The sequence below is a fragment of the Vulpes lagopus genome, chromosome 23 (assembly GCF_018345385.1).
Source record: "Vulpes lagopus strain Blue_001 chromosome 23, ASM1834538v1, whole genome shotgun sequence".
Classification (NCBI taxonomy): domain Eukaryota; kingdom Metazoa; phylum Chordata; class Mammalia; order Carnivora; family Canidae; genus Vulpes; species Vulpes lagopus.
The window spans coordinates 53,055,039-53,067,145 of NC_054846.1; the positions used below are offsets into that span (position 1 = coordinate 53,055,039).

A 12,107-nucleotide genomic window follows, 5' to 3' on the forward strand; every position below is an offset into this window, starting at 1 on the left:
TCACTATCTCACCTTGTATGTAAAAAAGTTTGCGAGGGGGCCTGGGTGGCTCAGTCGGTTGAGTGTCTGCCTTCGGCTCAGGTCATGATTCCAGGGTCCTTGGATCAAGCCCCACATCAGGTTCCCGGCTCAGTGGGGAGTCTGTTTCCCCTCTTCCTCTGCCATTTACCCTGCTTGTGCTCTCTGGTGTCGTCTCTCTCTCCACCCACCCGCCCCCCCAAGGACCTGTCAAATAAATAATCTTTAAAAAAAGAAATAAGTTTGCCAACCCCCCGATCTAGACTAAGATCCAGCTCTATAATGTAGGGCAAATCACTATTTCCTCTGATCTTCAAGTTCCACATCTATAAAATGATGATTATGTCTCCCACAGGGTTGGTGTGAGAGCCAGATGCAACAGAATGGGCGGCCAGGCACTTTGGAAACTCCGAGGGTGGGCAGCACCTGATCTGTGCTGGAGGAGAGCCCACCCAGACATTCTTGGTGTTTTCTTTCCAGTCCTTGGTGCCAACTTGTCATGCTCTCCCTTTCTCACAAAAGCAAAAAGAATTCCCCATGTCCCCCTCCTTCCACCCAAACAAAGTGTTCTTCCAGAAAAGGAGGATTGGTGCGGACGTGCATATCTGCTCGTTCATCTACCTGTTGAGCACCTGCGTTGGAGGAAGCATGCTGTATAAGCCAGTCCTTGCGAGAAGAGGTGTTTGGTTTCCGGGGGGAAGTTTGTATACAAATCATCCTAGCAGAACGGAGAGGACACATCGTGTGTGTGTGTTTGTGTGTGTGTGTGTGTGTGTGTGTGTGTGTGTGTATTCATGCATTTGTGCAATTTATAAAAACAGAAATATTCAGGTTCAGAGTTTAGAAAAGCTGGTTAAAAACATGAACCTCTTTTTCCAAACTACCCTGAAATGCCTTGCAAGGTCGCCACTACAGATAACGTTTCCCCCTTGAAAACTACGTTCTAATTTTAAGTTCCCACCCCAAAATGCCAAGAATGCATTTCCTGCCCTGCCTGGTTACCAGAGATCTGTCATCCATGCCTTCTGGACAGGACCATGAGGGGTGGTCGCATGTAAGGGATGTGGATCACCTGAGCTTCAAGGAGACAGGTACTCACAATAGTTTATGAATTTGGGAGACACTCTTCATTTCATAATATCCTCTTTTCTTTATTGATTTTATTTTTTATTGATGATCAATAAACATAACCTCAGTGGTTTTTTTTAATCAACTTGCTATCAAACGCATAAATTGAGAAGAAAAATAAAGTTTTAAAAAATGTTCTGTTCTGAAAATACTGTTGCTATACCTCTATTGTCAAATCTTGCTACCACTGATGGAGGAAGCTATTGTTATTTGGGGGAAAAGGAATAATAAGAGGACTTTATCTATTTCTGGGATGCGGATACACACACACTTCACTCTAGGCTCCAGACTGGGTCCCGTGGGGTCTTCCCAGCATGGTGGCTCTCTTGGTCCCCATGGATCTAGTGTTGGTATTTTTTGTGAATGTGTTTCATCTGTATTTTTCTATGTGCATTTAAATATAGAACTGCAAACCCAAAACTCATCACCAATGTATGCCCACCATACATACAAGTTAAAACATAAAACTCTTCCTCATTTTACTCTCCCTGGCTACTAATACTTTTTGAAAGAAATGAGGCTTAGGTTTTTATATTTTCTACCTCGGGATTTAATCCTCTCTAGAGTGTTTTAAAAGAGATTGCTTAGCTCCATTGAGTGTTTTTTATTTGACTTAGCTGGACTCCTGTGTTGGCAAGAAGCACGTGCAGAAGCTGTTCTTGAACTAGGCTAACCACCGGCCATTTCCTTGGGCCGCAGTTTATCTCCTGTCTTTCAATTCACAGGCAGCGCTTTCCACCTCTGTCCCCCTCTTGTTCAATGAGGTGCTCTGTTTTGGAGTTTGCACCTCGTTATTTCACATCAAGGAGGACCTCCAGTCTTTCCACCCCACCTTCCTTTCTGAAACAATGTTCATCTGGTTTTTAGTTTTTCTCAAAAGCACCCTCATTCCTGATGTTAAGTGCAGTCTGTCTCTAAACCTTGAGCAGATGATGATGGCACAGTTGTGCTAATTGCTGCCAACCTGAGGTGATGGTGGGTGTGGGACTCATACAGGCAGGTGAGTGGATCTGACACAGCTTGCTGGGCTGGAGTCCTTTCTTTCTGGGCACCTGGGTAGCTCAGTTGGTCGAGCATCCGGCTCTTGATTTCAGCTCAGGCCATGATCTCATGGGTCCTGGGTTCGAGGCCCTGCATCAGGTTCCGCACTCAGCAGGGAGGCTTCTTGAAGATTCTGCCCCTCTGCCCCTCCCCCTGCTCTCTCTCTCTCTCTCTCTCTCTCTCTCTCTCTCTCTCAAATAAATAAATAAATAAATCTTAAAGAAAAAAAAGGAGTCCTTGTTTGACTTGACCTTCAGAACCTTCCTAGGATCTGAAGCAAGGGTCTAAAACAAAGATAAAATATAGACTGTAGAAATCATAGCCACTATATTTGTTGCAGATTTCCATAAATAGATGAATAATTAGAAAGAAATACCAGGGAACGTGCACCCCAGGTAGGCATGATAAATTCTTCCATATACATTCCATCAGTAGGATGAATCATGAACTATTTGGGTTTAGGTTCAATGTTTGCAGTTAAGTGGTGAGTGTTTTGTCTATATTTTTTCATATTTCAATTTTAATTTTATACAAATTCAATTTAGCTGGATAGATTGTCTGACTTGTTTCCTAGAACTCATAACTAAGGTTTATCATTGAGATTATTGCTTTTAAAAATGCCCTTTAAGCATCTCAACTTGGTGCATGACTGTTTAAAATGAATAATTGTAAGAATATTTTGGTACTGCAATTTTTGAGCCCTATCTTATTTACAAGGAAAATAGAACTGATAAATTTGAATGATGAAAATGGATTTAATTAGGTGAATTTAGTGAGGCTTGATGAGGTGGAGCCAAATTTAGGATAAATGATATTTTTAAACTAATGTCTCTTATATTTTTGGATTTGCGAAAGTTCCTCAGAACATGTAGAAGGGTCTTGTAATTCACACACACCTCTCTCTCACACACACACATTTACTCTCCTGCACGCATGCACGTGCACACACACACGCAGAAGGGGCCCTGCAGCTGGAGTATGTTCAACATTCTCCCCTCCTGCTTCAGTTACTAATTCTGCCTATAAAGGGTATATCTGGCAAAGTTTGCTTCTGTCTTTCCTGTTCTAACCCTGTAATTCCCAAACACAAAGGAATATTCTAATGGAAAGTATTGTCATTTCGGGTTTTCCATTTTGGGGACAAAAATGGGCACTTAGCCATTCCTCATGATTCTCTTTGCTTGCGTCCTATGAAGGATAACAAAGTCACCCATTTTCTGATCCAGAACCCAACTTGTTTTCCCAGGTTCCCTCCTACAACCAACACAAACACAGACATTTACCAGCAAAACAGAAGCTGTTGGAAAGATTTTTTTGGCTGCCGAAATGGGCTCCTGTCACCAGGACATGGCAGGCTTTTTGCTGTATTGTCTCCCAGCCCTGGCCCGGGTACTCCAGAAAGAGCTTTATGTAATCAGTCTTCCCTGACATGTGATGTCCTGTCATTTCCCTCCCCTTGGGCTCTGCTGCCGCCCACAAATCAATAACATTGCCGGGGAAGTTCAAGCTGGTTTTGCAGCCACCCTAAGCTCTGTGTTTCTTAAAGGCTATGTCAGAAAATGTAAAGTTCCCTAATGATATTTCTGGCTGATGACACATGGCAGAGCTGATGGACTATTTATAATCAGTGGCACGATCGCAAGCACATTATTTTTATTTCACTTAGGGGGGAGCCCTGTCACTTGCTACCTCTCTTTGCAGACAAGTCGATGCCATCTCCACCTAAAGGAGCTAAGCCCTCTTTGCAGAATGCGTTTGCACTCTCCCCTTTGTGTTAGGAGCTCCCCGGTTCTTTCCAATAGAACCCCCCCCCTTTTTTAATTGTTCCTGGGCTGGGGGGGATGATAAGGGCAACCAGTGATTTGTAGCAACTGCTTTAAATTCTGGTCATGCCTTCACTATAAATGTCTCATCTCAGTCTTTGCTGCTCAGATCCTGCTACATTCCTCGGAGTGTGGGCGTGGCTGGCATGTGACCGAGGCAGCAGGCGCAGCTACTGCATTCAGGCGCTCGCCCCACTTTCACAGGACTGGGCATAGCACAGCAGTCTTTCGTTGAGCAGCTACTATATCCTAGGCAATGTACTTGGTAGGCATTTTATGCACAGTGTCTCATTAACACTTTCAAAACTGTCGGTGCCAAGTGCTGTTATCTCCAAAGAAGACGTGTGGGGGAAAAAACGGGACCTTGAATGACTTCTCTCCATCGCCACACAGCTAACAGGAAAAGCCCCATGACTCCAGTTCAAATCTAACAACCCACACCTGCTCTCTATCCACTACCTTCTCACTTTTTTTCAATTAAGTGGACCCTTGTGTATATATGTCGATGTGCAGGGGCACTTACACATTCCCAACTTGGGCACCTCCTGTGAGTTCACAGGCTGACCAAAGTGAGAGACGGAAAAACTGGAAACTTTTCCACCTGGGGTAAACCCTGATGTAAAAGGAACCATGTAGGGATCCCTGGGTGGCGCAGTGGTTTGGCGCCTGCTTTTGGCCCAGGGCGCGATCCTGGAGACCCGGGATCAAATGCCATGTCGGGCTCCCGGTGCATGGAGCCTGCTTCTCCCTCTGCCTGTGTCTCTGCCTCTCTCTCTCTCCGTGACTATCATAAATAAATAAAAATTAAAAAAAAAAAGGAACCATGTATTAGAGGAGGGTTTTGACTCATTGCAATGGGAAGTGTTACTGCTATAAAGATACTGAGCTCTCTCTCTCTCTCTCTCTCTCTCTTTTAAAAAATGTTTCCACAGGACAGAGTTTAGGGTATGGATTCGTTAACTATATTGATCCAAAGGATGCAGAGAAAGCCATCAACACTTTAAATGGACTCAGACTCCAGACCAAAACCATAAAGGTAAGAAGTGTTATGCTGGTTCCTGATTGGGAAGCACTGGTTACATTTCATCCCTTTGCTCTAATAAATCCAGACTATGAGGGAGCTGGAAGTGGTGTCCTTGATTTATGCAAAGGACATTTATCATCCCCTGCACTTAGTGGGGGACACAGATCATTACAAGGAATGAAATGCAGGCTGAGTAGAGGGAAGGGACCAGAGGGCAGATGGGGTGTCAGGGTCCACGAAGAAGACCTGTGAGCCCAAGTCTGCAGAGATGGCCAGAACTGAGCCATGGGAAGAAGCTGGGGCAGGGAAGCTGTTCTAGACAGGGGGAACCACACATGGGAAGCTGTGGAAATGAACGTAAACGTTATGAGTGGGGAACAGCATACAGAATAGCATGGCCTAAGTTCGGTTGGGAGGTGGGCAGGGGCCTTGTGTGCCGGGCTGAACAGTTTGGCTTTACCTAAAGGTGGACAGTTAGTCTCCTGAGACTGGAAAAGAAAAAATCAGTTATAAATAAACCCTGGTGTAATAGGATGGCTACATAGGAACATAGTAGAGGAATGACAGAAAAACTGGCATTGGAGCAACTGGAAAATAATCAGGGCTGTAGATCATATCTCAGATGGGATTGTTTTAATTCGAAAAAGAGAAACAGTCACCCAGAACCTGCTCCTCCAGACAGGTTTCTGTGCCTGGGTTGTCACTCTCCCCATTCAGACTTCACCTTGTAGGGATCCTTGAGGAAGCGTGCTGTTTGCTTTGAGGGCCCCCTCCGACAGCCAGTGGTGGTCTCTTGGATGGAGCTTCCTCCTCAGCCTCTCTTCCCCCACTTCCCCCGCCCCCTCCAGGCAGAGTCCGCTTGGGGGCAGCTGCCAGCCCATTAATGAGTCCCATCCTTCATAGCCTATTAAACCACAGGGAAGTGTCTCCTGGGCGCTCTTATCCTCACGACAGCAGGTCTGACGCAAAGTAGGACAAAAGAGAAACCTCTCCCAGAATGGAAATCTATAGATGGCACCAGCTCTCAGCGTATGAAAACACAAAAGCAGAACTTTTGGGTTCAACAGAGCTACTTTTCCAACATCCAGACTGACAGAGGAGACTATTGGTATAAGATAACCTTAGCTCTAGGAGGTAATCAAAACAAAAACAAAACCAAAACCTTCTCTTTTTGTAATATATTATATGATTGTCTTCCTTCCTTCCTTTATTTTAAGCAGCTTTACTTTTGTAATTGAGTTTAGTTTTATTTCTAAAAATGATTGCTTTCCTGACCTCATACGGGCTATGGTGCACACAGACCCCAAAATGGGCCTGACTCAGGCTGCCTCCATCTCATCTTACAATCAATCCCTATGAGTTATCTACTGGAGAAATAATTAAGAGTTGTTTAATTATGGGGTAGTCCTCTGAGAGGCAGGAGGATTAATTTCTTTCAAAGGAAAAACATACCTATTTTTATGCTTTAGGTGAAGATGGGAGGCTCACGTCCCTGACTGTTTGTTGAGGCCACACCAGGTGGAGAGCTGTATTTGTGGGTTTGATTGATTTTTTCTGTGCTATCTAGTTCAGTATTAGAATGTCAGACATTTACTCTTCCCTTGATGGACACCCTGACCTTGAACTGAGAAAGTACTTTTCTTTCCTCTACAGTTTTCTTGAAACCCAAACCTTCCCAAGAGTTTAGGATCAAATCATCAGCCATCCATTCTGCCTTTTTTTTTTAAAAAAATATTCCATGAAGCCGTTGGGCTTCCTGTAAGACTGATTGGACCCGGCTTTTCTGTTCTCAGAATGCACCCCCTGATCCATCATGCCGTCGGAAGCATGCTTTGTCTAGGTGAACCATACAGACAAGGAACATTGATTATTTTCATTCTGTGAGGAGACAGTCTGCGCCACCCCCTCACCCACCCTGGGCTCACTCCGCATCAAAAGGCTGCCAACACATTTGCACCCAGCAGTAACATGGGCTTCCGAGGCACCGTAGGATTCAGAATGCATGATGCCACGACTGAATCAATAATTTCCATTCTCTACTACGAATGAAAATTTAATGTGCAAACCTAGGGATTTCAGCCCTTTCATTAAAGCAGTTTATTTGCCATACTAAAAATTAAGTTTGAGTGATAGGTTCCTTTATTAACTTTTCTTTCCTTTCCTAAAGGGACACAATGTTTAAGGTAAAAATCATATTAAAGGGGAGGGGGGAAAAAAGCAAACCCTTTTCATGTGCTGTTAATAGTCTCATAATTTATTAATTTTTTAAAATTGCTTTTCTGCCTTTCAGGCCACTGTTTACTTCTGCTTCAGTTTGCTTTGATAAGTGACACGAGATTTATCTCTTTGCTCTGACTCCCATGAAGGAATAGATAACTTGCCTATCTGGAAAACACAAGTATCCCGGAAGCATGCTTTACAGAGATCTCCCCAGAATCATCTAGCACATGTTTGCAAGATGTGATCAAGTTTGTCCCTCCTTCTCACCTTTCTGGACTGCTTCGTGTAAAAACACCCCACTTTAAATGTAATGCACAGTGTGGTTACAGGCAAAACAAGAGTTAATTCCTAAATTTTGATGATTAATGATTAGCAGCTCAATTCAGGGATAGTTCTAGAAAGCCCTGAGGGAGTGGTGGAGACTTTGGTGAGCAATAAAAACAGCAGACCGTCTTCAGCTATTGCTGATTGTTTAAGCCCGGATTATTGCCAAATCTTCCAATTATTCAATAAAATAATTGAAAAAATATTTTTTTAATCTCTCAATTTTTAAAGGTTGGAAACCAACTTGAAAATTTTAAAGCATAGGTGGTCAGGCCAAACAAAACTTAATAGTTGGCCTGTGAACAAGCAGGTTGCAGCTTCTGGAGTCAAATTTGGATACACAAACACTGTTTTGCCTATTGGAAGTGAATGGTTTGTTACTGGGCTGCTAGGGGAAGGTGCCCACAAATGATGGTTCCCAGTTAACAGATTTTCATCACCCCTTTAGTAAGGGGGATGTAATATGACTATGTGCCAATACCGAGGGCATTGGAGGGCAAGGCCAGGCCTTTGTCCTCAAAGAGATTACAATCTTAGCCTAGATACAGCATCAAAGCAGAGGGAGAGCATGACTCGTTAATTAAGCCCCTACAAGTAGCATGGATGACTGCTGATAATGTGCCTATCTGGAAAAAACAAGCATATTCTTTGGAAGCATGCATTACAGTGATCTCCTAGGAACATCTAGTACATGTTTGCAGACATGTGACTGCAGATGGATTATTCTTTGGATTATAACTCGTTTAGTGGGAGAAAGTGGCCAGGCTCAAAGATGACGTGACTTGTGCAAAGGCACGCAAGTGACCAGCCGCTGAGCTGAGTTAGCATCCAAAGGTCCTGTGAAGGATCCTGCTACAAGCAGAGCTGCTTAATATGTGAGCATGAGCTTAAAAGGAAATGATAATAATTACTTATTATACTAATAATTAATAATAGTAATGCTACCTTATATTGAATATTTTACTCTGTGTCCAACAGTATTCCAGCCCCTTCACATGCTTGATAGGATTGAATCCTTGAAGGAGCTCTAGGGCTGGGGGCTTTACATACATTAATCCTACTTAAGAAGCCCGGTAAGAAGTACTCCTCACTCCTTCGTACAGTTGAGGAAACTACTGCCCACAGAGGTTAGGAGACTTGCCCAGGATCACACAGTTGGTAAGTGAGATTTGGAGACAGGAAGTGTGTTTCAAAAATAACTCTGGCAATGGGTCATAAGTGTTGGAAGTTCATGCATTCTGTAAGATTGTGTGGGTGTGTGTTGGCTCTGCACACACACACACACAGGTTATACTCTCCGGCATTTTTAGGAGCTAAAAAAAGGAAACAGACTGTGTGGTCCCTCCGGGTCCCTCAGTAAACAGACCCATGGTTTGAGGCTTTTGCCATCAATCTGCGGATAGACCTGACTTGAGGCTGTTTCTTCTTGAATCCCTGCTTTCCAGGCTCTGTGCTAGGTCCTGGGATTTAGGAGACCCCGAGAGGGCAGTGCCCTGGGCATTCTCTCATCCACGTGTGTCAGCGAGCATGGCATGGACTATGGGCTTCCACGTCTAGCTTGCCAGACCAGCCTGGTGCTCCACTTGGGAAACTGAGTCTTTTCTGAGGATTTCAACTCTGAACCCAGTGGAGATGATTTGCCCCGTTTAGGGCTTTGGAATGCATTTTTGATTAGCTTTTTTCCTCACTTGTCTCCAATGGAGATTCCCTTCAGACTCTGGGAAGCAGTGGGTGAAATGGCTGTGGATTCTGGATGCCCGTCCCCGTCCTGGGCTCTCGCCTGTCTCCACGTGCTCTAAAACAGTAGCTTCGGAGTCCACACTGTAATTTCAGCCTCTTACTAGGAAGCCCTGCATCAAATCCAGCTGTAGCATTCCAACTCTTTGTTGCATTAATTAGTAACAAAATAAGATGGTCTATAGTACCTTCAAAAGGGATATCTTTACAGAAAGTGTGTATTGATATTCAAGTTACACTGAAAAGCTTCAGTAAAAAGTGACCCAAAGTGGAATATGAGGATTTGGAATCACTCCAACTAAGCCTTTCAGGGTAGTGGGACACCAGTTTGGATTTTAACTTGAGTTCGAGGAGCATGAGTAAAGCAGTGGTCATTGCTCTGCCTCCATGGGGAGCTCCTGTCCCACTTGGGACACAGACATGCAAAGGGCCAACTCTACTGCCATGAGATGGGGCTGTCGGGCTGCGGGGGTTCCCATCGGTTTCGGGGCAGAGGAGCTGGGAGTAGGAAGCTGTGCGAGGTTTGAGCAGGAGAGGGACCTGGTCAAAGGGAAGTTCCAAGAAGGCTCATCTGGCAATGGTGTGTCACTTGGGGTGTTTGACGAATGAAACCAGCAGCTTGCAGGCTACGGTGCTAGGTTTTGTCAGCCTTAGACACTGGTTTTCATCAGCTCTTTAGGAGCTTTGTTACTCATTTTAAAAGCAAGGCATGCATATTTATAAATAATTTGGAAAATAGGTTACCATATAATGAAGGCAGTATCAGCCATTCCCAACTCAATACTGTAAACACCATTTTATATATTTCCTTCCTTTTCTCATTGCATTACAGGCTTACAAATGATGTTGTGTCTTGCCTTTTTCTAATAATTGCATTAAGCTATTACTCAAATTATAAAAATATGATTTTTTTAAGAAAACGTTCCCAGAGTACAGCTCTTGTGCAAACCGGAGGTGTGAGTGATTTCAGGACTGGAGCAGGAATGAGGGGACAAAGGCTGCTTCAGCCACTCAGAGAGAACCCAGGGAGGTTGGCACTCAGTCAGGAGAGGGGCCGTGAGAGTAGGAAGGAGGCTTTATCACAAGGCAGCAGCCCAGCTCCGGAGGGAGAAGGACTGGAGAAGTGGAAGGTGTGAGTGAAGGCTTTTCAGAAGGAGAAAACCTCCCTTCTCTGGGAAGGACAACAGACTGAGCCCCTGTATCCGGGCATCTCCGTGCTGGGAGGCTGCTTAGCCATTTCTCCACACTCGCTTTGTTCTAGTAGCCTAACGGGGCCTCCAGGGGTCTCTGGCACTGGAGTTCTGCTCAGTTCAGTTTGCCCCTCCCGCTTCTTCCACTTGCCAAGGGTCATCAGGGTGCTGCGCTCCCCTCCCTCCCTCCCTACCCCCCTCAATCCACCTGCCTTGCTAAAGGCCTTCGTTCCGCTGAAGCATCTTTTCTTTGCACTCGGCATAAGCAATTATTTCTCCTATCACTGCTCTTAATGTTTCCCAGACAGTTAGCAGATCATTTTTTTGCTGACGGGTATCACCCCACCCAGAAATGATAGACTGCCTCCCCCAATCTTATTAATAATAAAAAGGCATTTTTCTCTCCTCCCCCGTTACAGCTAGAGACAGAGCAGTGTGGGAGCTCTCCCCTGCCAAGGTCAGCAGGGGAGGCTGGATCACTGAATCCCCAAGGAGCCAGGAGAGGGAGGGCACGTAGCCACAGCAGGGGAAACTGGAGGGCTGTACCCCAGATGTACCAGGCTGCTCTTTCTCTCACGTGAGAGCTTCTGTTCGCTCGCTCTGCTCCCTGGTTCCCGGCTGACTTCCTCCAAGTGAGTAATCTCAGGGACAGGTGTCTATCCCTGCTCTCCCTGCCCAGTGAGGTTGTTGTGATTTCAGGATCTTAAAGGTCATCCCCAGTGTCCTGGGTCTGGATTACAAAAGAAAATCAGACGGATCCAGGCTGAGAGGACACGTGGTTTCAGAAGTGTGTGGAATGGGGCTTGGGGGCATTAGCTGTCTGCAAGTGGGGAAGAAGCCAGCAGTAGGATGTGAGCTGCCTTCAAGAAGCCAGCTAGCCATGGCTGTTAGGAGAACTGTGGATTCGGGCTTCCAGGCATCCAGCCTGGGCTACCTGCCCTTGGTGTCTGGGTCCCATGCTAACGGGTGTCCAGAGGCAAGTGGGGAAGACGGCAAAGATGGTGCAGGCCTCAGAGGTTCATCCACGCTGGTTGCTCTTCTGTTCTCTATGGGAAAAGAAGCCTGCAGTGCCTCTGAGGCTCCATCCTGTATTGCAGGAATCCGGGAAGAGACCCGATGCAGCCATCGGGGCAGAACATTTGCCTTGGGTGGGAATGAGTCTCTGTTTGTCGGGGACATCCTGATAGAATCATTGGGGTGACGTAGAAGAGATTCCTATACCACATGGGAGTCTGACCTGAAAGTCCCTTGAGCTCGGAGATTCTGTGTTTTTGTGACGTTTCTAGGCTTCACACTGTTCTCAAGTAGAGTAGCCACTAGCTACACAGGGCTTCTTAAATTTGAATTTAAATGAATTAAAAATAAGTAAAATGGAAAGTTCAGTCATGCTAGGTACATCTGAAGCGCTCGGTAGCTGCATGGAGCTAGTGGCCACCATCGAACGGCACAATCCAGAATGTTTTCATGATCCCAGAAAGTTCTATTGGACAGTGCTGGCTTAGAACAACAGCAACTGTGGGGAATACAGACTCTCTTCTCTGTGGCCATCATGAAGCCCCAAGGCAAGTCAGCTGGTCTGTCACAGGTCATAGAGCCAATCCC

At 45.3% G+C, this 12,107-nt stretch overlaps 1 protein-coding gene across 4 annotated transcripts in view; it reads left to right on the forward strand.

Annotated features, from left to right (window-relative positions):
- The window catches only part of ELAVL4 (ELAV like RNA binding protein 4), an 86,776-nt gene that overhangs the window by 56,238 nt on the left and 18,431 nt on the right, over nucleotides 1-12,107 (forward strand). For all 4 annotated transcript variants that reach the window (XM_041737798.1, XM_041737797.1, XM_041737800.1 and 1 more), the window contains exon 3: nucleotides 4,943-5,046. In XM_041737798.1, coding sequence (XP_041593732.1) covers nucleotides 4,943-5,046 — 104 coding nt within the window. The remainder of the gene's footprint in view (nucleotides 1-4,942; nucleotides 5,047-12,107) is intronic.